The 27,922-nt window shown below is 46.4% G+C and overlaps 1 protein-coding gene across 1 annotated transcript; it reads left to right on the top strand.

The window, feature by feature from the left end:
• Positions 1-207: 207 nt before the first annotated feature.
• Positions 208-21,784, top strand: LOC308590555 (phospholipase A2 inhibitor NAI-like). Its single transcript, XM_081200701.1, has 5 exons — positions 208-389; positions 1,732-1,854; positions 15,175-15,327; positions 19,905-20,051; positions 21,426-21,784. Exons 1-5 carry the CDS (start codon positions 338-340, stop codon positions 21,581-21,583), a joined length of 633 nt encoding a protein of 210 aa, XP_081056827.1. The 5' UTR covers positions 208-337; the 3' UTR covers positions 21,584-21,784.
• The last annotated feature ends 6,138 nt before the right edge of the window (positions 21,785-27,922 follow it).

Genomic DNA, 27,922 nt, shown 5'->3' with positions numbered 1-27,922 from the left:
TAATCCAATTTCAGTGCTGTAACCTGATGGGACTCATTTCCCACCATCCAGGATGGTGAAATTGACGCTGGCACAGATTAGGAGGTACGTGTCCTTGGAGTTATTGGAAGGGGAAAGAGATTTAATTGGTTTTCAACACTGTGCTTTAAATAATAGTATAGCATGATTAGACTTCTAAAAATTTGGGACACTGTCCTGAACCCATTGTTCCTGGGTACTGCCAAAGTGCTTCTTGTAATCTCCTATAAATTCCTCCAACTAAGCCTCTTCATGCATCAGTTCCTTACTCAGTCCAGTGCTGCTCTCGAACGCCTTCCTGGCTCTTCAGCTCTCTAGAATGATGAAGACACTCCTGATCTCCTGCCTCCTCTTGACCCTTCTGAATCCAGGTGAGCAGAACCACAACTGCTGTGCTGATCATCCTGTTTCCAGGAAGGAACTAAGTGGGGGTTCAGCCATTAAAGTAGGAGAAGAAAAGAACAAGGTTCCTTTGAAAGGGAAAGGAATAAAGCATATGGTCAAGCTACAAGGGATCCTCAATCATAGATAGTTTCTTCCCAATGTTTATATTTGTTTTTATTTAATCAAATACATACTGAGAGGTGCAGTATCCCCAAGTCCATTGGGGGAGCAATGGGGGCAGTTGCCCACTCTTGGGTAAACCAGAATCCTAGGTTTCATCTACAACAAAGAGTATGTTTCTTGAATTTCTTTCCTGTCTGCTTGCCTCATCGTCCACTCAAATTCTGCCCCTTCTTCCTGAAACTTTGTTCTCAATATTAAATCTTTATTTTACCAAATGCATACAGAGGTGTGGCATCCCCAAGTACATTGGGGGAGGAAAAGAGGCAGTAGTTCACTCTTCAATAAACCAGAATCCTAGCTTAAATTTAAAGCAGTGGTGTCCAAACGTTTTTCAAAGAGGGCCAGATTTGATGAAGAGAAAAGCTGTGGGGCCGACCAAAGGGCCAACCAAAGTTTTTGAGCATTTTTAGGACTGAAGTTGTTGAGGTTTTTTCAGGATTTTAACCCAGGAAAATAAACTGCCACAGGGGCCGGATTAAACCGACCAGTGGGCCCCTGAAATGGACTTTGGCCATGCCTGATTTAAAGCAAAGAGTAAGTTGCTTACATTTGTAGAAACTTATGATAGGATAGGAGACAATGTATAGGCACAATTCTTCTATTTCGGAGCAGAATTATCCTGCCCCCCCCCCGAAATCTTTTAGTTTGCTGGTGTTACACACCACCCCAATCTCTGAGTGGAGTCAGGTTCCAGGGGTACCAGATGTGCTTACAAGAGTCTGTCATGTTTGCTGGTGCTGATGGGAGTTGTAGTGCAACAACTTCGGGAGGGTCAAAGGTTTCCCCACACCTTCTCTACTGGTCCTGTCTCTCAGAATGCAGGAGGCATCTTGGACAATCATTCTCTGGTCTATGCAAGGCCCACCCCTATTCAGAGTATAAGATCTACTGAAGGAATATATACTAATTTGCAGAAACTAGTATTCAAATAGTGCCTCCAATGTTGCAGAAAAAATATATCAATTGCGAATGGTAAACATGAATCTATCCAGTCCGCTTTTGAAGCTATCAAATTTGGTGGCCTTTGCTACCTCTTGTAAGATGGAGTTTGTAGCAGAAAGTGTTGTGTTCATGTACCTTGATGCAGACCTATTCTTCCTACACAGTTACTAAAGTTTTCTAAACCCATTTTCCCCCTGTCTGCAGTGGCATCTCTGACATGTGAGTCTTGTTTCGGTCAAGGAAAAGATTGCAGAAATGCCACCACTGAGGAGTGTGACGATTCCAGGGACCAGTCCTGCATGTCTACCCTTGGAGTTGGCAAACTGTGTAAGTGAAAAGAACTTTCAACCTCTTTGATCACCAAAACGTAAACCCCCAGACTCACTTTCTAAGGCCATATCTTAGCCACAAGCCACGGAACATGACTTTTCATAAATTAGTGTTCTAGGTTCTGCATTGCCTGTAGGAGCAAGGAAGAAATTCAAGTCAGTTCATATTTAAAGGTGCGTTTACTCAACTGGCAGAGCAAAACAAAGCCATCCTTGAGAATCTGCCCTTCTCCCATTTTTGCAATTCAGTTGTCTGGCCATGTAATCAATATACAAATGCACATACTAGGGTAAAGTGTGCATATAAGAACCTACAGCAAAATAAAGCAACAGTCACCTAATTCATAAGAAGAGCTAAAAATAAAGATAGAAAAGATGGATATCAGTAACAGCAACAAAACAAGCCAAACAATACCCCAACCCAAGTGTCGGTTCAGCAGCCTCAGCTTTTGTATTTGGAGTCAGTCTGTGTGGTTCCTATCTCCCAGGCCAAGTGAAAAATAACCTGCAAGGCAGAGAGCTAGTCTGCCAGGATTCACAGCCAAGATGGTCAACAAACATCCCCCCCACCCCCATGGGGGAAACCATGACTGCTTAAATCAGTATGATCCTGCAGATAGGGCCTAAGAGTAAAGATTACATTCACACTAAATGTTGATGGGGGTGGGGGGGAGTTGGAAACTGATATGAAAATGTGGAGAAATGAACTTCAAATAAGAAACCAAGAGAAACTGATACTGACATATTGACCCTTCCTTTTTTTGTTTTTTGAAAATTCTTTTTATTTTATATCTGACATATACACCAACATAAAAAACCACAAACAATCCAAAAAGGATAAAAAAGAGGAAATAAAGCAAAATACAAAGGCACAAAAAGTCACATAACAAAAACATTAGATTCATACTGTTTTGTTGAACTGACTTCCCTCCACCACGGTTTGAGCTGTATCCCAATGTTTTCTTCTGCAGAATCTTTTTACCACTTTTATCTCTACATCGCCGGTTTTATATTACCCCTACTGTAATTTTAATATTTCCTAAATTTGTTTCCATGTATGTAATGAATTTGTTCCAATCATTAATAAATTTGGTGTTTTTCTGATACCTGATCTTCTGTGTCATTTTTGCTAACTCTATATACTCGAATAACTTAATTTGCCATTCTCTGATAGTTGGGATTTTGGGTGTTTTCCAGTTCTGCGCTAACAATATTCTGGCTGCTACCGTTGCATATTGAAACATGGTTTGATCTTCCTTCTTAATCTCATCTCCGACCATTCCTAAAAGAAAGGCTTCAGGTTTTTTAGGGAAGTTATATTTCAAAACCTTTTTTAATTCATCGTAAATGAGACCCCAAAACCTTTTCACTATTTCACATGTCCACCACATATGGTGGAAATCACCCTCCTTCTTTTTACATTTCCAGCAGGTTTTGTCCCCTGTTCTATACATCTTTTCAAGTTTCACTGGAGTGATGTACCAACGATACATCATCTTTTCCATATTCTCTCGGAGTCCAGCACATGCTGTGAATTTCATATCTTTATTCCAAAGTTTCTCCCATCTATCATAATCCAAATTGTATCCCAGGTCTATAGCCCATTTAATCATGACCTCTTTCACCTCTTCGTCCTTGGTGTCCCACTCTAGTAGTTGATTATACATTTTGGACAAAATTTTGGTGTTTCCTTCTATTATTTCTACCTGGTATCTAGATTTTTTCTCCTTCATCCCTCCTTTTTTATGTTCACTCCAGAGGGCATTAATTTGGTGATATTGAAGCCACCCTGTTAGTTTATCCTTTAATTCCTCATATGGTCTCATTTTCCATCCCTTATCTGATTTGACCAGAAGGTCTTCATAGGTCCATCTTGGGCTTTCCATGTTTAGTTTTTTGATTGTCAAGATGTCAACCGGTGATAGCCACCAAGGTGTGCCCCCCTCTATCAACCTTTTATTTCTATTCCATACTTCCAGTAGCGCCCCCCCTGATGACATGGTTGGAGGATCCCTTGTGCACCTTTTCTTTATCCTGCCATAGATACGCATGCCAGCCAAATCTGGCATTAAATCCCTCTAAATCCAGCAAATCCGTGTTTCCCAGGGTTATCCAGTCCTTAATCCAACACAAGCATGAGGTCTCATAATATAGTTTTAGGTTCGGGACAGCGAACCCGCCTCTTTCCCTTCGGTCTGTGAGCAGTTTAAATTTGATTTTTGCTCTTTTCCCCTGCCAGATGAATCTGGACAGGCTCCTCTGCCATTCTTTAAACATTGTCGTGCCCCTGATCACTGGGATGTTTTGAAATAAGAAAATCATTCTTGGGAGAATGCTCATTTTAATGGTAGCCATTCTTCCTGCCCATGAGAGTTTTAATCTACTCCAACTATCTAGGTCTTTTTTGATCTCTCTCCAAGTTCTATTATAGTTGTCTTCTACTAGGTTTATATTTTTTGTGGATATCCAAATACCCAAGTATTTCACCTTTTTCACTACCTTAATCCCAGTTTGCCGCTCTAACTGATTTCTTGCATCTTCAGCTAAATTTTTTGTTATTATTTTTGTTTTGACTTTGTTTAACTTGAACCCGGACAGCTTTCCAAACTCTTCGAGTAACTCTAAAACTTTATCAATGCCTGTTATTGGTTCTTCTAAAGATATTACTAAGTCATCAGCATATGCCTTAGATTTATATTCTTTTGCTCCAATTTTAATTCCTCTAATTTCTGGTGTTCCCCTTATTTTATTCATGATAATTTCCAAAACCATGATGAATAGGAGAGGGGACAGAAGGCACCCCTGTCTTGTACCCTTAGAGATCTTAAACAGGTTAGTTAAGTTATTATTAATAATTAACTTGGCCTTTTGGCCTGAATAGATCGCCTTTATACCTTCTAGGAAGGGCCCTTCCATCCCTACCCTCTCCATACATTTTAACATGAAACTCCAAGATACATTGTCAAAAGCCTTTTCGGCATCTATAAAAATTAAAGCCGCAGGGATATCAATTCTAAGGTCCAAGTATTCAATGATATCTACTATGTGTCTTACATTAACCTTTAACTGCCTATTTGGCAGAAATCCGGCCTGATCTTTATGTATAGCTCTAGTCAAGTATTTCTTTAGTCTATTTGCCATTATTTCGGCGAAGATCTTATAATCATTATTAAGCAGTGATATAGGCCTATAGTTTCTTATATCCAATTTATCTGAATCTGGTTTGGGTATTAACGTGATGTATGCTTCTCTCCACGATTCTGGTATCATCCCTCCTCTTAAAATATTATTAATTACATCCCGTAAAACCGGGGCCAAATGTTCTTCCAATACTTTATAATATTTTTGAGACAGACCGTCTGGGCCTGGTGCTTTCCCTGGTGTGCTGGTCCCGGGGGGGGGGAGGTACTAATACCGTAACCGAAGTTCAGTCCAGAGTCACTAGCAGTTCTCTTCGCCTCTCTGCCCAAAGCCTCTGCAGTTCAGGAGAGGCCGAAGGGTTACTGGGGGAGGCTCACCTGTAGCCACTGAGTCCTCCAGCACCTCTGGGGCCAGAATGGTCTCACCTGGTGCCTGCCCCTGAGGATCTGGCACAGGTGCAGGCTCCTCAGCATCTAGGCCTTGCCCCAGTTCAGCCAGCCCTGGAGGCGGGGACTCCTGTGCCGGCTGGGATTCCTCCGGTTCACTCTCAGACTCGGAATCCCAGGCCATCACACTATCCCCCCTCCCAGCCCCCCCCTCAATTGAGGGTCCGGACCCGGCTTGTTGGGGTACGCCGCATGAAACTCTCGGAGGCAGGCAGGCACGTGGACGTTGGCCGCTGGTTCCCAGGAACGGTCCTCCGGCCCATACCCCTTCCAGTCTATGAGATACTGCAGCTTTCCCCTGCGGTATCGGGAGTCCAGAATGCGTTCCACCTCATACTCAGGCTCTCCCTGAACCAAAACTGGCTGCGGTCGGGGACGGTTCGGGTGGAACTCGTCGGGTGGGGCCACCGGACTCAGAAGGGACCTGTGGAATACCGGGTGAACCTTCAGGGTTGCTGGCAACCGGAGACGGAATGTCACCGGCGAGACCTGGTGCACGATGGGGAATGGGCCGGTGAAACGGGCGTCCAGCTTCCGCGAAGGTCGATAAGGGTGGAGGTGGCGAGTGGAGAGCCATACCAGGTCACCGACGTGGAGTTCCGGCCCCACCTGGCGGTGGCGGTCGGCCTGGACCTTGTACGCCTCCTTGGCCTGGCGCAGCTGCTCCATCAACAGCTGTTGCTGGGACTGGAGCTCCTGAAGCCACTCTGTCACCGCAGGGACCGCAGATGCCGGCAGCACATCCGGAAACAACCGTGGATGAAAACCGTAGCTGGCCTGGAACGGGTTCTGCTGGGTGGACGCATTCACCGCATTGTTATAAGCGAACTCCGCCAATGCTAGGTGGTCGACCCAGTCATCCTGTTGGTAGCTGCAGTAACACCGGAGGTACTGCTCCAGCACCGCGTTCGCCCGTTCCGTCTGGCCATCAGTCTGTGGGTGGTAAGCAGATGAGAGACAGACCTCTGTTCCGAGGACCTGGTGCAAAGCACACCAAAACCGGGACGTGAACTGAACGCCACGGTCGGACACCACACGCTCAGGTAGGCCATGCAGGCGGAAGACATGCTGAAGGTACAGCTGGGCGGTTTCCTTAGCTGAGGGTACGGATGGGCAGGGGGCACAGTGCACCATCTTCGTGAAATGGTCGGAGAAAACTAGGAGACAGGTACAGCCCCGAGACGGGGGTAGCTCCACTACAAAGTCCAGAGAAACTGTGTGCCAAGGACGTGGTGGAACCGGCAACGGCTGAAGAAGGCCGGGGGGTCGCCCGGTCGGCCCCTTGGCCCGCCTGCAGACATCACAACCAGTGACGTAGCGAGCCACATCAGCCTTCAGACGGGGCCACCAAAACTCACGGCTTACCAGATGGGTGGTCCGATACCGCCCAAAGTGCCCTGCTGCTGGAGCATCATGGGTCATCCGGAGAACCTCAGCCCGCAGCGGCCCTGGTGGGATGTACAGACGCCCGTGGTGCAGCAGAAGACCCTGATGCAAGACCATCCCTGGATACTGAGGGCATGACCCTTCGGCCAGTTCCCAGAGTCGTTCCTGGGCCCAAGCGTCGACCCGCTGCTGTTCCCGCACCCGAGCCTGCAGTGGCTCAACCTCCTGGGTAGCCAGGAATGTAGCTGGTGGTAGGATCGTGGTGGGTACTGCTTGCTGTACCATGTCTGCGTTGTCTTCAGGTTTCCGGGACAGGGCACCCGCCTTCTGGTTTTGGGAGCTAGGGATGTAGCGGATCCGGAACTGGAACCGGGAAAAGAACAACGCCCACCGGATCTGCCTTTGGTTCAGCTTGCGGGTGGTCTGGAGGTACTCCAGGTTCCGGTGGTCGGTTCTCACCTCCACCGGGTGTCGAGCCCCCTCAAGATGGTGGCGCCAAACCTCAAAGGCCACCTTGATGGCCAGTAGTTCCCGCTCCCACACGGTATAGTTACGCTCCGCTGGGAGGAGCTGGCGGGAATAGTAGACGCAGGGTAAGAGTGGCGCTTCCGGTCCGCACTGCTGAGACAAGACGGCACCGAGAGCCGTACTGGAGGCGTCAGTCTCTACCACAAAGGGTCGAGAAGGATCTGGATGTTGCAAGATTGGCGTTCTCTGGAAACAGGCCTTCAACCCTTGAAATGCCTCCTCTGCCTCTTTGTCCCAGGAAAACGGCGTCTTGGGGCGCAGTAGCTGGGTCAACGGGGTGGTGCGATGAGCATAATCCGCAATGAAGGTCCGGTAATAGTTGGCGAACCCCAGGAACCGCTGTAGGTCCTTGCGGTTCCGAGGTGCCGCCCATTCTCGAACCGCTGCCACCTTCCCAGGATCCATCTGCACCCCACCTGGTGAGAGTCGGTGACCCAGGAAGTCCACTGACCGCTGATAGAACTCGCACTTGCTGAGCTTCGCATACAGACGGTGCTCGCGCAGGCGCTGCAGCACGGTCCGTACATGACCCTCATGGCGCGCCGGGTCACGGGAGTAAACCAGAATGTCATCCAAGTACACCACCACGTACTTGTCTAGCAAGTCCTGGAACACGTGGTTGATGTACCGTTGGAACACAGCAGGTGCGTTGCACAAACCGAAGGGCATAACTAGGTATTCGAACTGCCCGTACCGGGTCCCGAATGCTGTCTTCTACTCATCCCCGGCTCGGATCCGAATCAAATTGTAGGCACCCCGGAGGTCTAGCTTGGTGAACACCTGCGCCCCTTGCACCCGCTCCAGTAACTCCAAAATAAGGGGCAAGGGGTACCGGTCTGGGATGGTAATTTTATTCAGGGCCCGGTAATCATGGCAAAGGCGGAGCTCCCCACATTTCTTTTTAACAAAGAGCACTGGCGCAGCAGTGGGCGAGGTAGAAGGCCTAATGAACCCACGCTCCAGGTTCTTGCACAAGAAGTCCTGCAAAGCCTCGCGCTCTGGCTCTGTTAAAGAGTATAAGCGACTCACCGGTAGGGGCGCTCCGGGCTGGAGGTCTATGCCACAGTCAAAGGACCGATGCAGTGGCAGCTGGTCTGCCCCCCGCTCCTCGAACACGTCGTGATAGTCCCGGTACTCAGCGGGGAGCATTGCAGCAGCCTCCTCAGTGGGCGCAGCTGCTAGCATCTCAGTCTCAGCAGAAGAACTTGGGTCTGGGAAGTGTACAGTCCGTTTGACCCAGTCAATCTGCACATTGTGAGCCTCTAGCCAGTCCATCCCAAGCACCAGGGGGAACCGGGGCATGGAGGCAATATCCAAAGTTCGCATCTCACGGTGCTGCTGGAGACACAGGACCAGGGGCTGGGTCTCCTGAGTAACGGCTCCCGAACGCAGGAGCCGTCCGTTGATTGCCTCCACCTGTACTGGTTCTGGCTTGTTCTGAAGTGGCACCCGATGACGGGCAGCAAAAGCAGCGTCCATATAAGAGCGGGTTGCCCCCGAATCCACTAGAGCATGGGTAAGGATCCAGGGCCCACCTGGAGGGTATAGACGTACCGGAACCATAAGGTGTTGTAGTTCAATTGGTGCGGCCCCATTCTGTGCGGTTTGGGACCCCAGGTAGCCAGGGCCATCAGCTACTGGGGTTGGCGGTTTCCCTGTGGCTGGCGTTTCTCAGGACAGGACTGGGCATAGTGTCCACTTCCGCCACAATAGAGACATAGATTCCCCTCCCGACGCCGCGACTTCTCTGCGGGGGAGAGGCGTGGCCGCACTGCCCCAAGCTGCATAGGTTCCTCCAATGACTCAGCTGTGCCTGTGGGGCTGCTGGTAGAAACTGGTGCTGAGAACTGGAAGTGCCGGCGGCCCCGAGCCTGACGACGGTCCTCTAGCCAATCGTCTATCTGTAAACTCCGTTGAATGAGGGTGTCTAGCGTGGTGGGGCGTTCCATAGTGGCCAGCTGGTCCAGTATCTCGTCTGAAAGCCCCTCGAGATACTGGTCCCGAAGAGCAGAGTCATTCCAGGTCAAGTCCTGTGCCAGCAGCCGGAATTCCGTGGTGTATGCGGCCACCGTGGACTTGCCCTGTTTCAACCGCCGAATCGCCCGGTTGGCTTGACTCCCCTTCTGGGGGTTGCCGAACGCGGCCTCCAACAGATTGCAAAACCCCACATAGTCCGCCAGCAAAGGGGAGTCCTGCCTGAGCAGCGGCAACGCCCACTTGGCCGCCTGGTCTTTTAACAAACTAATCAAAAAGTGCACCTTGGTGCGGTCGTCAGGGAAGTTCCGGGCGCGCCCCTGAATGTACAGCTTGGCCTGGGCAAGAAACATGGGAAAGCTGGCCGGGGCCCCATCAAATTTCTCATGCAAGGCCACTGGGTACTTGCCAGGAGCCGGGGCGTCGGCCCCAGGAGCCGGTAGGGCGTCCAACTGCTGCTGAAGTGCCGTAACTGCGTTACTGAGCTGCTGCACGGTGTGCGTCAAGGCCTGGTTCTCCTGGGCTATTGCCAACAGTCTAGCCGCTTGGTCAGCCATGGCCTCTGACTCTTCCCGAACGCACCCCAACAAAGAGGGAGTGTGGGTGTGGCGGGAGCAAACTGTGCTGGTCCCGGGGGGGGGTACTAATACCGTAACCGAAGTTCAGTCCAGAGTCACTAGCAGGGTAGACGATCACTAGATGAGACGCGAGGTCCGAAACAGGGAGCCGGGCGGGGGAGCAGGAACGCTGGTAGGGCAGCAGCAGGAAGCCAGGCGGGTAACAGGAACACTGGTAGAGCAGAAGCAGGGAGCCAGGCGGGGAACAGGAACACTGGTGGGTCAGCAGCGGGCAGCCGGGCGAGGAACAGGAACACCGGAGAGTCAGGAGCAGGAAGCCTGGCGAGGAACAGGCACACTGGGAGTGCAGATCTAGGTCTGGGTAAAGCAGGTACTCCACAACGACGTTGCTCCCACAACCTGGGACCCGGCTGCCTGACCTTTATCTTCTTCTAAGGCCATCACACCTGGTTTCATTTTTTTAATTGCTTCCTTCACCTCTTCCACAGTTACTAATTTATTCAAGTATACTTTTTCTTCTTCAGTAAGTTGCTCTCCCTCACTTCTTTCCAAATACCTCTCTATCTCCACTATGTCTTCCTCTCCTTTCTTTTATACAAAGTTTCATAAAATTGGAGAAACTTTCTCTTTATTTCATTGGGATCCTCTATTATTTGCTCTTCCGATTTAATTTTATTTATCATATTTTGTTTTTTCCTTTTTCTTATTTGCCAAGCCAATAGTCTCCCCGTTTTGTTAGCAGATTCAAAATACTTTTGTTTCATTAACTTTATTTTCCATTCTATTTCTTGACTTATTAATGTTGAGTATTGTGATTGGAGCAATTTAGAAATTTGTTTAGTCTTTTCATCCCCTGGGTTTGTTATTAATTTCCTCTCACAGTCTTTTAATTGTTTAACTATCTCTTCCTTCTTTGATTCTCTCAGATTCTTTCTATATTTATTCTGTTGGATCAAAAAACCTCTAAGCACTGCCTTACTTGCGTCCCACACGATATCAATTTTGGTTTCTTTATTCCAATTTATATCCAGATATTCTTTCAGGGTGTTTTTGGCCTTCTCAATAATCTCCTCGTTTTCAAATAAATATTCGTTCATTCTCCACCTATAAGGTCCTAATGATTCGCTTTTTAATTCCAAAACAATTGGGTTGTGATCAGAAAGTGTTCTTGGTTCTATTTCACATTTTCTTGTCCTTAGTGAAAGTTCCCTTGAGACCCAAATCAGATCAATTCTGCTCCAACTTTGATGCGGTTCCGAGAAATGTGTGAATTGTTTCTCTATTGGGTTTTTATGCCTCCAAATATCAATCAAATCTAAATTTTCTCTAAGGTCATTAAAGGATTTTGGAAGTTTTCCTTGATTCATTTTCCTTGTTTTTTCAGTTCTATCTAGTTCCGGTACGGGGACTCCATTCAGATCCCCTAAAAGGATTAACTTATGATCTTCTAATTCTATTAATATTTGTTCCAATCTTTTGAAGAAATCTGCTTTATTTGTATTGGGGGCATAAACCGTTACTACATTGAGCTTTTCCCCTTGGTAGTTAATTTGGACACCTAGGATTCTTCCTTCCTCATCTTTACATATTAACACAGGTTCCCATTTTTCTTTAACATAAACCACTAACCCTCTTTTTTTTTTAACATCTGAGTTAACAAACTCTATTCCCAACTTTTTATTTATCAATATGTGTTTATGTTTTTTAGCTACATGTGTCTCTTGACAACAAATCACATCCAATTTTTTATTCCTCAAAACTTTCTCTATTTTATTCCTTTTTGATTTTTCATTTAGACCGTTCACATTCCATGACAAAATATTTAACATATTCAGTGGGATACGTGGATTGTAGAGGGTTCTTAATTCTAAGACCCTTGGGTATAATGTCCAGGTTCTTGCATTTAGTAAGAAAGAAGATATCAGTCTGTACCTGTGCAAGTTTCTTGGTGAGGTTGATGGACTTCCATTTCATGCGGCTCAATGTGGTGCCTTCCATGGTTCCAGTAGTAGATAGGTACTGTGTATCTGAAGAAGTGTGCATGCACACGAAAGCTCATACCAAGAACTAACTTAGTTGGTCTTTAAGGTGCTACTGGAAGGAATTTTTTTATTTTGACTATGGCAGACCAACACGGCTACCTATCTACTACTGAAAATATTTAACAACATTCCTAAAACTAAGTTTTGTTTATTCTAGTTAACCTTCAAATTTGTGTTCTAGACTTTCAATTTCTTATATATTCTTTCTCCTCTGCCTCTTCCTCTCCCGCTACCTCTTCCTCTTCCTCTACTTCTTCTCTCTCCGCCCCCCTTTCTTCCCGCGTCTCTCTCCTTCCCCCCCCGTCCCCACCCCCCCTCTGTCTCCTGGTCTGTCCTCTGCCTTGCCAAGCTCTTTCTCATACCTACGCAGGAATTTTTCCACCTCTTGCCGGTCTGTCAACTTAAATCTCTTTTCCTTAAAAAAGAAAGCAATCCCTTCAGGGAATTCCCATCTAAATTGTATACCATTTCTTCTCAAAACACCTACAATCTGTCTGTATCCTTCCCTTTTACACAGGAGTCTGACTGGTCATATTGACCCTTCCTAATAGCCTGTGGTACATGCTCCCTTTATGAGCTCCACCATCAACTCTCATTGGTCCAGTTACAGGGTGGATTTGATTTAAATCACAATTTAAATCACTAGTCAGCAAAACTTGATTTAAAACATTTTTTTACATAAAGACTCATTCTTGCTGGTGTAATCTTAATATTTACAACCAGATGAAGGTTTTGTTTTTGGAATAATAAATTTTCAGAGTTGTTTTTAAAGTTATATCAAAAATTACTGATTTGGTTAATTATAAAATTTTGTGAGGTTTAATAAATTAACTGTTTATATTTGGACTTCTTTTCTGCTGTATTTTATTGGAAGGAGAAAAAATAATCATTTCATTAATAATAATTTAAATAATTTATTTAACTAAAACAATAACATTATAGAATATGTGTCCATGCTTGTTAACTGATGTGATTAAACTTTTTTTTAGAAAAACCTTAGAGGGAGTTATAGCACACATGAAAAGCTTGAAACAAATCCTTATTTCCTGATGAGGATAGTCTTTGAACTATAATATAACTTAAATAGAAAACTATCTTGGGGGGTGGGTCCTCCAAAATCATTTTAAAAAAACACAATTTAAATTTAAAAAATCTGATTTAAATAAAAAAAATCTAATTTAAATTTAAAAATCTGATTATTTTGATTTTTAAAATTGATTTTTATCCACGTTGGCAGCGACAAAACCTATTTCATTCATTAATTGCTTCCCACGAAGCCTTCTGAACTGATTCCACTCAATAAGGAGAAGGGTGGTAGAAACCTCTAGACAGCCAAAGGTTCTCCAGTCCTGACTCACATTCAACAAATAGATAAAACTGGAGAAATCTCTTTCTGCTCCAAGCAGGGCCAGCTCAAGACAACTGGATACCTGAGTCAAACCATGAAATGTTCCCCACCCCCCAGACCCGGAAGAAAGGGTGACTGAAGATTAGGCCTGGGCGATTTATTGATATATCGCCCCAGGACCGGTATGAGGGGCAGACCGTGATGACAGATTCACTCAGCAGTAAATCGGTGGGGGAAACCCCGCCTAACCTGAGTCCCTCTGGCTCCAGCACCCAGCACGCTGCGGAAAAACAAAACAAGCTGCAGCCTGGAGCTGGAGGCAGAGGGACTCAGGAGGGGTGGCAGTTTCATCAACGATATATCACTGAGTGAAATCATCATCATGGTCTGTCCCATATACTTGCACTGGGAGAAAAAAGCTGCATGGACAAGGTTTATACAGCTTGTTCCTCCCTCCCTCCCTCCCTCCTTAAACTGCTTGGGTTAAGAACACACCGCTGCCCTCGCCTCAGCCAAGCAGTTTTGCGGAAACCCCAACCTGCCACTGGCTCACATGAGCAAGTAGTGGGGCGGGGGCTCTGTTAAAGTGCTCCCCCTCCCTAGCTGCAAGAGCCCCACCCCCGCTCCTGCTTGCACACAAGTAGGAGCAGTATCTCAGCTGCTAAGCAGGGGAACTGCGAGCCATGTCACCCTTTCCTGTTGAGGGGGCACGGCTGCCCACCTCTCAGTGGAGAAGTTTGATGGCGCCCCCACCTTGTGTGAGTCAACAATGGAGTGCAGGCTCCGGGCGGAGACAACCTTGGCTGCCACCTAGCTGCCTTTTTCAGCACAGGAGGACAGACGGAGCCCACTCTGCCAGTCAAAGGCAGCCAGGCAGTGCAGGCAGCCCTGCAAGGCACAGGTAGGGTGGCTTTGCAGCCTGCGCTTTGCGAATGACCACCCCACAAGGAAAGAGGCAGTGTGCCTGCATGGGCACCAGCGAGGCGGAGGGAGCCTCAGAAAGGAGCTCCGAGGTGGTATTTGCTAAAATGTATAGAACTCAAGATAAGGTATGTTGGAAATGTAAGGAGAAGGAAGGGAATTTCTTTCAAATGTGGTGGACGTGTCCTAAGATTAAAGTCTACTGGGATATGATATATAAAATACTTTTAGTAAAAAAACCAGAGGCTTTTTATTAGCGATCATAGGTGAAGAAATTCCCCCCAAAAAAGACATAAATATATTTATGTGTGCTACTACGGCAGAAAGGATACGTTTAGCCCAGAAATGGAAGCAGTAGGAACTTCCAACGTTGGAAGAATGCCAGACAAAGATGATTGAATACGCGGAGCTGGTGAGACTGACGGGGGAAATCCGAAGCCAGCACAACGAACTGTTTGAAAAGGACAGGTTATGATTTCATACCTGTTTATAAATATTTAGAAGTAAGTCTTTTAAGTATGGAGATAAAGTAAATAGGGTGATTTAGAAATGCAAAATAAAAGTGATTGCATATGGAAGTCAGGGAGGGGGACAGGAGGAAGTCAGAGCTCAATTTGAGCAAATATTTTATTTGGTTGTTATAAAGGAAAAAAGAAATTTTAATAAACATTATATTAAAAAGAAAAAGGAAGGAGCTCCAAGGTCCCTGCCACAAACAACGGGGACATGGGGTGGCTCAAATGGGGGAGAGGAACTGACGAGGAGGTGACAGATCTTGCCTCCAAGGATCATACCACAGCTTCAAAGGCAGCAGCATCAGGCGATGCTTTTCTTGGTGGTCAGATCTCCTGCCCCTGTGGATCAGCAAACATAAGGTGATCATCAACCCTTTCCTCTTAGGTGGGCCAGCCTTATCTCCAGGTCTAGTTATTTCCTTTTCCAATTCTTTTATAGTACTTTTGGGGTCAACAATGGTTCTCAAGTCCTGCATCGATACAGCGTTGTGTGATATAGGCTATGGCAGTGCCTCCATAACCTCATCACTGTACATCCAGAGCAAGGCCACCTGCTGCAAGACAGATATGTGCAACAGCGGACCTCCTGAAAGTAAGTATCATCATCAGGAAAGCTGGTCTCACAAAACTCAAATAATGAGAGAGGTCAAAGAAAGACAAACAAGTTTTTTGCAGTATCCTGATGTCAGGGACTGGCTAGACAAGGAGGAGTGGTGGCAGCCAGTCGCTCCAGGAGGTGCCTGAGGGTGACACTAGGAAAGATTTCAAACCTGATTCAGACTGGTGGGACAGGGAGAAACCATTGACAGAGGGAACAAGCAGGGAAGCATTGGAGCCATAGTATAGGGGTGGCGGGAAGATTACTTGAACAACATGCAGCATCTATTAGCAAAAATTACAAGGGAGCGTCACAGTTTTACCTTAGTGCTAGAAACACCCCTCCCATAATGCTACTCACAGTTCCTCTCCTGCAGCAGCTTCTGGTATTTACATCCTATGCTTTCCTCCAAAAAGCTTGAGCTCCCGCTCACCATTTTAGCCTCAAAACATCCTGTGAAATAGGTTAGTCTGAGAGACGGTTCCTGGTCCCAAGCCACTCAGCAAGTGTCATGGCTACAATGGAATTTGAACCCTGGTCTCCTAGATTCTAGTCCAACTCTCTAACCACTTCACATCACTGGCTCATTGGTTTCCCAGAGTTCTAGCCCCCAAACCTAGAGTGACCCATTTTCTTTGATGCATTTGCATTTGTAGAGATATTTTTAGTGGGACAGACTGGTAAGGCAGTATGATTCTTCTTCTTCTTTGGCGATCACTCGTAGCCAAGTAAGATTGTCTTTCATAAACACGGTTTTAACAATGAGTCCGTAAGTGACTGTGGAGGCCAATTCTGGAACCACACGTCCTTCCACTGTGGGGACATTGGTTTCTGGGTAGGAGTTGATCATGGTGTGGATATCCAAGCATGCCTTCCTCTTAGCACATTTCTCCCTTACATCCTGAGTTCGAGTATCTTCAAAGCCCATGACACCTTTGGTAAAGGCTGTTCTCCAATTGAAGCGCTCGCAGGCCAGTGTTTCCCAGTTGTCGGTGTTTATACTTCATTTTTAAATATTTGCCTTCAGAAAGTCTTTAAACCTCTTTTGTTGACCACCAGCATTACGCTTTCCATTTTTAAGTTCAGAATAGAGTAGTAGTTACTTTGGATGACAATCATCAGGCATCTGCATAACATGACCAGTCCAACGAAGTTGATGTTGAAGAATCATTGCTTCAATACTGGTGATATTTGCTTCTTCCAGTACACTTATATTAGTTCGCCTGTCTTCCCAAGTGATGTGGAAAAATTTTCAGAGACACCGTTGATGAAATCTTTCAAGGAGTTGGAGATGGTGTTTATAAGCGGTGCATGTTTCACAAGCATACAGTAAGGTTGTTAGTACAATAGCTTTGTGAGCAAGCATTTTGGTTTCCCTGTGAATGTCCCGGTCCTCAAACACTCTGCACTTCAATCGACAGAAAGCTGCACTCACAGAGCTCAGGTATGCTGGATTTTGGCATAAGTGTTAGCCCCTGTGGAAATATAACTGCCTAGGTAGGAGAAGTGATTGACATTTTCCAACATTACACCATTGAGTTGGATTTGTGGAGCTGCAGGGGGGTGCAGTACTTTGTTGTTTTTTTGGATGTTGAGTGACAGGCCAAAATTTTCATAAACTTCTGGGAAGATATTTAGGATGCTTTGGAGGTCATCCTGTGAGCGTGCACACACTACGTTGTCATTAGCATACTGAAGCTCTATGATGGAAGTTACTGTAACCTTACTCTTTGCTTTCAGCCTGCTCAGATTGAAGAACTTTCCATCTGTTAAATATATGATTTCTACTCCGGTGGGGAGTTTCCCTTCGACAATGATAATTGTCAGATAATTTGTAGGATCATGGCAATGAAAACAATGAATAGAGTTGGGGCAATAACACAACCCTGTTTAACACCTGATCCCACTGTGAATGGTTCACTTTGAGAGCCATTGTAATCTACAATTGTTGCTGTCATCTTATCATGGAGGAGTCGGATGATGTTTACAAATTTATCTGAGCAGCCAATTCTCAGAAGGACAGTCCACAGGGCATTATGATTTACAATGTCGAAAGCCTAAGGTCACATACAGGGGTTGGTTTTGATCTCTGCATTTTTCTTGAAGCTGTTGAGCGGTGAAAATCATGTCCACTGTCCCCCTAGAAGGCCGAAAACCATTTTGGGATTCAGGAACGGTCACCTCGGATATTGTTAAGAGATGGTTTGCTAAGATCCTTGCAAGAATTTTACCACCTGCAGCTAATAGAGAGATGCCTCGATAGTTTCTGCAATCAGTTCTGTCACCGTTTTTTTAAAAAAAGATAATTTTGGCATCCCTAAAGTCTGCTGGGATCTCTTCTCTCTCCCAGATCTTTTTTGATGAGCTTGTGAAGTTGTTGTGTAAGTTCAATTTCACCCACTTTGAAAACTTTGGCAGGTATCCCCTCAGGTCTGCTGGGTTTTTTGTTTTTCATATGGTTAATAGCTGTACACAACTCTCCCAGATTTGGAGATACTGCAAGCTCATCTCTAAATTGTTTTTGCAGAATTTGTGAGAGGACCTCAGCAGCTACGGGGGAGTTGCAGTTAAGGAGATGTTGGTAATGTTCTTTAAAGCGGTTTAATAGCTTCTTTATCTTTTAGAAGTGTGATACCATCTGCTGAGCGTAGGGAGAATATGCCATGATTTATTCGCCCATAGATGGTCTTTGTGACTTTGTTCACAGGCTGCAAACATGGATGTTTTTAGCTTGGTCCAGTGTTCCTCGATGTTATCAGGGAATTCTGAAAGCAGATGGCCCTTAAGAGTCATTTGGAAGCAATCCCACTTAACGGGATCTTGAAGGCCTTGGGTGTTCATTTTGTGCCTTGTTTTCCTTCCTTGAAGCCTATGTTAAGGTATAATATTGATAGCCATTGTGGAGCATATTAGTCAGTGATCTGTCCTGCAGTCGTCGGCACTCAACATAGCTCTGGTAAGTAGCAAATCACGGTGATCTTTAGCACAGACAATAACATAGTCTAAGACAGCGGCAGGCAACCTAAGGACCAATCACCTTCTCAATCCGGCCCGTGGACGGTCCAGGAATCAGCGTGTTTTTTCATGAGTAGAATGTGTCCTTTTATTTAAAATGCTGCAGCCCTTATCTGCCTTCACAGCCGTTGTAACATACTGCTTGTTATCATCCACCTGTTCTGCCGTTGAGGACTTTTTGGATCATTCTTTGTCTAGCTCCTTCCCTTTGACCTTACCGCCTTGGGTGACCCTGTTAGGAGTACAGGATTCCTGATGGCTTTGCTCACACAGGTCATAGGAATGTGGAAGCCCACTCACCACAACAAGGTGATGATCCAGCAAATGAGAAGGCAGTATGATACCTCTGGATTGGCCAGGCCTTCTACAAACATCTGCAACGTGGGCTTCTGCCTTCACCAACAGAACAAGACTTTCTAAGAGGATATCTGCATTATTTAATAACATAGCATAGTAAACTGCACATAGAACAAAACCAAAAACCATGTACCAATAACAAGATTACTTGAACAACATGCAGCATTCATGAGCAAAAATTACAAGGGAGCTTCACAGTTTTACCTTAGTCCTAGAAACATTCCTTGTGTGATGCTACTCACAGTCCCTCTTCTGCAGCAGCTTCTGATATTTACATCGCTACTCTTTTGTCCAAAGAGCTTGAGGTGGCGTGTCTGGCTCTCCTGCTCACCATTTTAGCCTCAAACACCCATGTGAAATAAGTCAGGCTAAGGGGCAGTGTCTGGCCCCAGGTCACTCAGCAAGTTTCGTGGCTCAAGTACAGATTGGAACTCTGGTCTACTCCCACCCTTGTTCCTGATATAGATGTTCACATTCCCTTGTACCTGATGTAGATCTTCACTCACCCCTCCCGTCTTGTTGGGAGGAGGCACCATTTTGTGGTTTACCTTAGTATTCTCAACACCCTGGTGTATGTTTTTATTGTAAACACTATAACAACACTAGGACAAAGAATTCTGGGAGTGGTAATTTCTTAAAGGTGCTGAGAGTTAATTGGGAAACCCCGATTCCCCTCACAGAGCTATGGATTAGCAAACAAACCCCATACAATAGTTCTTATTAGCTCCCATTTTTCCTTAGGTGAAATCATTATTTTACCAAAACTAAGCACATGTTTTCCCAGAAGTATAAAACTACTAAGAGTTTTCTTTCTCTTTCCCGCTCTTGGGAAGAGGGCCATTTTGTAGAATCTTATCATTTGTGTGCATCTGTGGCTGCCATTTTGTCTCTCAGAATGCCCCCCCCCCAATGCTGCTCAGTGCTAAGCCAAATTGCTTCAAGTGGTATCCCTTTGCTTGAAATGTATGCTGTGAATGTGGCCCGAGTCAGAAATCTCTTGCACCATGCCTTAATGTAGCCCTGGATGAATGGAGCATGGCTGGAGCACTCCGCTTGGAGAAGTGCTAGAAGGTGGTAGGCATCCATCTTGGAAGGAGTACAATTCCCACCCCTCACATACAGCAAGTTGTGGTTTGCATCTGCAAAAGAAATACATTGACTAATTGCAATGTTGGTGTGGTGTGGTGATTGTTTTCCAGTGCCTGAGACTGAGACGAGGGAGCTCAATGGGCTAAAGTGCCCGAGTTGCTTCTCTATCTCCTCAGACGAGTGTGAGGGCAATAAGACCGTCAGCTGCAGAAATGCGGAGGATCAATGCTTCTATGCTGGGGGTCGCATGAAGTTTGGTGAGTCTAATATAATGGAGTGCAGCTAGGGCCCCATCTTTAAGGAAGTATCATGCTACTTTGAGCAGTCATGGCTTCTGCTAAAAGACGCTAGGGTACTTTGTTTATTAAGGGTGCTGAAAGTTATTAGGAGACCCACGTTGCCCTCACAGAGTGTCTGGAATGGGCAAGAGTCCAAGGAGGAGGGATGTGTGCACAGGGAGGTGGGAGGAGGAGAATACAGGGAAGGGCTAGTGATTTCTGCAGTTCTTGCCTAGAACCCTGCACCAGTTTATTCCATTTCCCCCCCAGCAACACCTTAAAAGCCTATTCATATAGGGACATGCTGTATTCCCTTTTGCTGTTCATTTGAATGAGTTTTAAATGTTTTAATGATTTTAACTGCTTTTATTGCTAATGTAAATATTTCTTGTAAACCCCTAGCAGTTTTTACTGCAATCAAGCGGTATATAGTTTTTGTTAAATAAAAATACATCTTAAAATTTGCACTTTAAATTGGAGGGGGCAGGATGGAGACCCATAGGTCCAGGAGCCAAAGGCATTCCTCTAGGACTCTCTCTGGCCCTTTGGATCCTCCTTATCCACACCTCCTCACCCTAGGCCACACCCCTCACAAGCCCCACTTCAAACCCTACCTGTATGCTTTGGCCTGGCTGGATTGTTGCCCCTGAAGTCTTGGTTACCCGGAGGGAGGACAGAGGGGTGGGGTTTGAATGTACAGTGGTGCCTCGTAAGACGAAAAGAATCCGTTCTGCGAGTCGCTTCGTCTTGCGGTTTTTTCGTCTTGCGAAGCAAGCCCATTAGCGGATTAGCGGATTAGCGCTATTAGCAGCTTAGCGGGCTTAGCGGATCAGCTGATAAACAGTTTAGCGGCTTAGCAGATCAGCTGATAAGCAGCTTAGCGGCTTAGCGGGTCAGCTGATAAGCAGCTTAGCGGCTTAGCGGATCAGCTGTTAAGCGGCTTAGCGGATCAGCTGATAAGCGGTTTAGCGGCTTAGGATCAGCTTATAAGCGGCTTAGCGGCTTGGGAAAAAGGGGGGGAGGAAAAAAACCCCGCAGGAACTCGCAAGACATTTTCGTCTTGCGAAGCAAGCCCATAGGAAATTCGTTTTGCAAAGCACCTCCAAAACAGAAAACCCTTTCGACTAGAGGGTTTTCCGTCTTGCGAGGCATTCGTCTTGCGGGGCACCACTGTATGTATAAAATAGCCTGCCATGTAAAGGTGAATTTTACATATGTTTCCATTGGCCAGTGGACCTCCCAGAAGGTCACCCAGACTGGAAAACAGCTCTTGGTCTGAAAAAAGTTGCCCACCGTTCTGTTTGAGGAGGGTTTTGGATTTCAAAAATATGTGTGTGCTTTTTTTTCCAACAGGGGGAAGCAGCCTGATTGGTGCTGTCCGAGGCTGTGCAACAGCTAGTATGTGTGACTACAGTTATGAGATGCTGATGACTTATCTTAAATCATTGGGATATGAGATCACTCAATTAAAGTGCACTGAAGCAATGGACGAGGATTCCAATGAGCTGTAGCTGAGGGAAGGCAAACCTCCGCCACCCAGAAAAGCCCACCATTTATGGAAATTGGTGGCCTAGCGGTTGAAGCAGGGGTGGTCTCAGCCTGAGGACTCCCAGGCTTTCTTTCCAGAAGTCTAGAAGCTCCTCCTCAAAGACAGGCTGCATTTGACTTTCATGTGCAAATGAAGTCATTGAATCATGTCTAAAATAAATATATATGGCAAATAATGTGTGTTGTATCATTTATCCAAATGCAACATTTGTTGGGGGAAATAATAGTGCTTGGGGATGGGAGCTAGATTTCAGGTTTGAAATCCCTGGCCAAACTTCCATGTCAAATTTTATTGTGTCCACTTTGGGCTCCCTTGTTGTCAGGGGTAGTGCATCCCGTTTTACCACAGCAGCCATGCTACATAACCTCCACCAAAGCATCCCTTCCCTAGGTTGTGTGGCAACAGCACAAAGTGGCATAGCAGCAGCAGGATCTGGCTAGATCTTATGAGATTTTGGCAAGAGCTTGCTGGAAAACGGTGCTGATGCCAGTGCCATTTCTCTGCTGCCTATGGGGCAGGTGGGACACCCACTTATTGTGAGAAAGACATAAACTGGACTGTGTACACAACCTTCAAAAAATAAAGAGAAGAAACATTTAGAACGGGCACAGAACCTCTCTGGATCCATTGGGAAAAGTAGGCAGGGGAATGTTAGCAGAAGAGGAAGCAGATGGAGGAAGAGGCGTCGTAGCATTTTATGTAGTCTTACACTAAATGGAAACGCTAGTCTACACACAATATATGCAAACATTTTTGGCGGTCCCCCTTGTGACCCCAAGCAGAGGAACGATGTACCACCTACATCCCCATCTCCTGGGTCCTGTGGTCCTGTGGAGAAGCATGCAGTGGCTGCATTTGGCCCCCAGGCCAGAGGTTCCCCACCCCTGGTAGCGATTACTAAAGGGCTCCATAGTTTCCCATTTTTTTCTCTCCTTTGGCTTCCCTTACTCAGCCAAAGGAGCAGCTTTGTGATTTTAGAAAGAAATTGTGAAACCATGCTTCTTCAGCAAGTACATTGTGAATCCACTCATCATCAGCAGGTACACTGGGTGAGCACCACTTTGAGGCAATCAAGATTTGGACAAATGTTAGATTTCCCACAAGCTTCAACTGGCCAGAACTTACATCAGCCTGCTGAATCAGGCCTGTTACCATCAATTTTGGACGTGCAAAGACTTTATTAAATTCTTGGGTATATTGATTTAATCGGATATAGATCAAATTGTAAAATTAAATTTGAATCAAATTATAAATGAGATTTATTTTGATATTGAAAGGTGGGGAACTCAAAATGAATGTTGTTCCAAAGTTTTTATACATTCTTAGAGGATTACCAATACATAGTCCCAAATTTTACTTCCAAAAAATAAATCAACTATTTAGATCGTGTGTGATGGGACGATGAGCTGCTTGTGCGTAAAATCCAAGTCCCTCAGAGTTTGATCAAGTTTGCAAACCTCTGTCTGTAACGGAGCCCCTTAAACATGGCTCCCTCAGTCGCTGGCAGATTCCGACAGTGGTTGCTTTCAGAATCGCTTCCAACATAAAAGCTCCTTAACGGAAACACGTCTTCTGGACTCTCTGCGTGACAGTTTCCGGCGAGGAGTGGGTGTCCCTACGGGAGGTCCTGAAACCTCCCCACTGCCCTCGCTGGAAGTGTCTCGGAGCCATCCCTCCTGCTCACTTTCCCTCAGCTCAGCTCCTCTCCCCCTACTGGTTCCCTCTTCAGCTGCTGAGTCTCTCCCAACCTGTGTGAGCCCTTCCACCTCCCTTCCTTCCGATGGCAGTTCCCTGACATCCACCTCCCCTCCAGGGCCCCCTTCACCCCCTCCCGCCCCCTCCTCTATGGGCGGTGAGGAGGCAAAACCCCGGAAGGAACTTCCTTCATCTTCCGATGTCTCGAACACTTCTCTCCACCTGTTGCGGTTCCGAGTCTCGAAGTACTCCTCCTCCTCAGAGTCCATCTCCCCTTCCCCTTCCGAATCCGTAAATCCTTCCAACTCCTCCTCTTCATCGGTGGTGCCAAAGTATTCCCTCCGGAACCTCTCCACAGGCTGAGGTTTCCTTGGGAACCTTTGATGGAACGTTTCTATCAATACCTCGTCATTGATATCTTCTGCCATTACCCAAGTGTTTTCTGACTCCGGTTCTCCTTCCCACGCTACCAAATACTCCACCTGATCCCCCTTCCACCTGGCGTCGAGGATTTCTGCCACATGGCTGCTGCATTCCCTTTCTTCTATGACCGGTCCCCGAGTGGACATCCCTTCCCGTCCCCCCTCATACGGTGACAGTAACGACCTGTGAAATACTGGATGCAGTTTCATGTGGTTGGGTAACCGGAGCCTGAAAGCCACTGGGTTGACTTGTTGAATGACGTCAAATGGACCCCACCTCCTGGGTCTTAATTTCTTGCAACCACCTTTGAACGGCAACCCTTGGGTTGACAGCCACACCCGATCTCCCACCCTTATGGTTTCACCTTCCCTTCGGTTCTTGTCTGCCTGCCTCTTGTATTCTTCCTTCGCCCTTTCTAAGTTGAGTTGGAGCTGACGATGGATTGCTTCCATTTCTTCTACAAAATGCTCGGCTGCCGGGACGCTCCATCTCTCCCCTCCTCCCCCTGGGAATGCCCTGGGATGACACCCATAATTAGCCAAGAAGGGGCTCATCCCTGTGGACACATTCTCTGCATTGTTGTAGGCAAATTCCGCCAGCGCCAACTTCTCTACCCAGTCATTCTCTCTGTCATTGACATAACACCTCAGGTATTGCTGGAGGACACTGTTTGCTCTTTCCGCCTGCCCGTTGGTTTCAGGGTGCCGGGCAGTCGAAAAGTTGACCTCCACCTGCAGTAAGCTCATGAGTTTCCTCCAGAACCTGGAAGTAAATTGTTTTCCCCTGTCTGAGACCACCCTCAATGGCACCCCGTGCAACCTAAAAATGTGTTCTACAAATAACTTCGCTGTCTCTTCCGCCGTAACTGCATGCGAGCAGGCTACAAAATGGCACATCTTTGTTAGTAGGTCTACCAGCACCATGATGGCTGTTTTCCCCTTGAACTTTGGCAGATCAGTCATAAAATCTATCGACACTGCCTCCCAAGGTCGTTCTGGGGTTGGTAAGGGTTCTAATAGCCCTGCTGGCGCCCGCCTCTCCCCTTTGGCTCGCTGGCATTGCTCACACCCTCTTACATATTCCCGTACATCTTCCCTCACCTTAGGCCACCAAAATTCCCTGGTGACCAACCACATGGTTTTGTGTTGTCCGAAATGCCCCGCCGTGGGGCTGTCGTGCAACTGCTTGAGTACCCTCCCCCTTAAGTCTCCTTCGGGGATATACAGTGCCCCTTTGTAATACAACGCTCCATTTCTTTCCTCGAAACCCCCTGGTTCCTCTCCCTCACCCCTAAGACCTCTGAGCTTATTCTGGGCATATTCATCATTCTCTGTTTCCTCTACCAGTTCTCTTTGCCCCACCAATGCCGCCCCACACACCCAGCGGTCCTCTGGGATGACATGTATCTCTTCTGGTGCCCCCTCCCCTTCCAAATATTCAGGTTTGCATGAGAGAGCGTCCGCCCTAACATTTTCTGGACCTGGCACATAACAAATTTCAAAGTGGAATTTGGAGAACTCCTGGGCCCATCTCACTTGTCGTTGGTTGAGCACTCGTGCCGTTCTCCAATAGTCTAAGTTCTTGTGGTCCGTGCACACTTGCACCTTATGTTGTGCCCCAATTAATAAATGCCTCCATCTCCTGAACGCTTCATAAATAGCTAGTAGTTCTCGGTCATACACCGTGTAGTTCCTCTCAGATTTGTTCAGCTTTCGCGAAAAAAGGCACACGGTCTCCACTCCGACTTCTCCTTCCCCCCAGGCTGCAGAAGCACCGCCCCCACAGCCTGGTCTGATGCGTCCGTCTCCACTCGCATCGGTTTTTGTAAATCCACATGCAAGAGCTGTTCTTCCGAAGCAAACGCCCTTTTCAGTTCCTCAAAAGCTCGCTCCGCCTCCGCCGTCCAAACGAATTTCCTCTTACTGCTGAGACAGTCCGTAATGGGAGCCGTCAAGTGGGCAAAATTTCTGATGAACTTCCGATAGAAGTTTCCAAATCCAAGGAATCTTTGCACATCCTTCCTTGTTTTCGGTGTTTTCCATTCCAGTACCGCTTGGAACTTGCCAGGATCCATAGCCAATCCCTTGTCTGACAAGCGGTACCCCAGGAATTCCACCTCCTTGGCATGAAACTGACACTTCTCTAGTTTCACCCACAGCTGATTGGCTTGCAGTCTGCCCAACACTTCCCTGACGTCTTTTACATGCTGCTCCTCAGTCTCTGAATATACTAACACGTCATCTAAGAAGGCCACACAATTCTTGTAAAGCAAAGGCCCCAGGACGTGGTTCATAAACGATTGAAAGCACGCGGATCCTGCTTGTAGGCCGAAGGGCATAACTAAATATTCAAATGCCCCCCCAAAGGGGTGAACATGGTGGTTTTCCATTCATCCCCCTTCCTTATTCGTATCAGGTTGTACGCCCCCCTCAGGTCCAGTTTAGTAAAAATCTTTCCCTGCCTGACCCTTGTCAAAATGTCATCAATTCTGGGCATCGGGAAAGTCACTGGTTCTGACACTGCATTCAAGGCCCTGAAGTCCACTACAAGCCTGGGTTTGTCCGTGTTTTTTTTGTCCACAAAAAACACTGGGCTGCCCCCCACCTTCTGCACCAATCCTGGCAACTTTCTGGCGAGCGGGGCGGTTTTCCCCTTCTCTGCACCTTGAGCCCTCCTCTCCTCGAGCCTCGCCGTCTGCAGCGCTAGCTGGATCTCTAACGCCCGGTACCTTTCTTCCAGGCTTGGACCCGCTCCAGCTCCTGCTACTCCGGTTCCGGCTGGGTTGCTCATGATGCCTTCTCCTGCACAAACTGCTCACAGAGACTGTCGGAATGCTGTGATGGGACAATGAGCTGCTTGTGCGTAAAATCCAAGTCCCTCAGAGTTTGATCAAGTTTGCAAACCTCTGTCTGTAACGGTGCCCCTTAAACATGGCTCCCTCAGTCGCTGGCAGATTCCGACAGTGGTTGCTTTCGGAATCGCTTCCAACATAAAAGCTCCTTAACGGAAACACGTCTTCTGGACTCTCTGCGTGACAGTTTCCGGCGAGGAGTGGGTGTCCCTACGGGAGGTCCTGAAACCTCCCCACTGCCCTCGCTGGAAGTGTCTCGGAGCCATCCCTCCTGCTCACTTTCCCTCAGCTCAGCTCCTCTCCCCCTACTGGTTCCCTCTTCAGCTGCTGAGTCTCTCCCAACCTGTGTGAGCCCTTCCACCTCCATTCCTTCCGATGGCAGTTCCCTGACGTCGTGCCTATGGGGTACAAAGCCACCAAAAATATCACTACATAAAATGCAACTTCCAACCAAGGAAGGTGGCTTTGGTCTCCCAAATCTGGAACTATATCACCAGGCCTACCTGCTGAGTAAGACTAATGATTGGAGAGCTAGCAGGAATCCCAATTGGGTTACTCTTGAATATAGTTTCTTTGAACCTCTTGTAGGGTGGACTAAACTCAGTTCCAATTTTATGAAACATCCTATTATCCTGGAGACTATTAAAGCACCTATAAAAATTGGGATGAATATAAATAAAAATAATAAGGACAACCCCTATCAGCATGAGAAATTAACAATATGGGCCAACCCAAAATTAAAAAATGGAAATCAAGTAATAATTTGGCAAAATTGGATGAAAAAAAGGCATTTTGACATTGAATCAATTAATTGACAAATTTGTGGAACATAAGACTTTGCAGTGAAACACAATGGCAATACATCCAATTGATACATATGCTGGAAAGGCAGTTTGGCCCTGACGCTATAACAGCATCGGAAACACCCATGCTGCTACAATATTTAATTTCTGCAACAAAAACAAAGAACTCTACACACTTGCACTATATAAAACCCTACTCAACAGAAAGAAGTATGATTGAGAATATGATAGACAAAAATGGAGTGAAGAGTTAAGGGTACAGATAACAAATGATATATGGGAGTCAAGTATAAAATCAACAGAAATAGCTTCTATGGATCTAAGACTAAGACTTATTCAGCAGAAAATAATATTCAGAGTCCATTGGACTCCAGCAAAACTTTATGAGAAGAAAATAACAAATGCAGACAACTGCTGGAGATGTGGAAGTAAAAATGCAAACTTAGTACATATGATGATTAACTGCCCGATGATAAGATTATTTTGGTGTGAGGTGAGGATATATATAGCAAGAGTAATAAAAAGAAAT

The sequence above is a fragment of the Podarcis bocagei genome, assembly GCF_964188305.1.
Source record: "Podarcis bocagei genome assembly, chromosome: 7".
NCBI classification, from domain to species: Eukaryota; Metazoa; Chordata; class Lepidosauria; order Squamata; family Lacertidae; genus Podarcis; species Podarcis bocagei.
Note: the sequence above shows the minus strand (reverse complement) of the source record. Positions and strands in the feature narration are given on the sequence as shown.

What these genes read in the sequence shown, in the direction of transcription:
- LOC308590555 (XM_081200701.1), top strand. Translation starts at nt 338, where the DNA reads ATGATGAAGACACTCCTGATCTCCTGCCTCCTCTTGACCCTTCTGAAT. An exon ending in CCTTGGAGTTGGCAAACTGT is followed by an intron (nt 1,855 to 15,174) that starts GTAAGTGAAAAG and finishes ATTCTTTTATAG; the next exon opens with TACTTTTGGGGTCAACAATG. An exon ending in TGGGGGTCGCATGAAGTTTG is followed by an intron (nt 20,052 to 21,425) that starts GTGAGTCTAATA and finishes TTTTTCCAACAG; the next exon opens with GGGGAAGCAGCCTGATTGGT.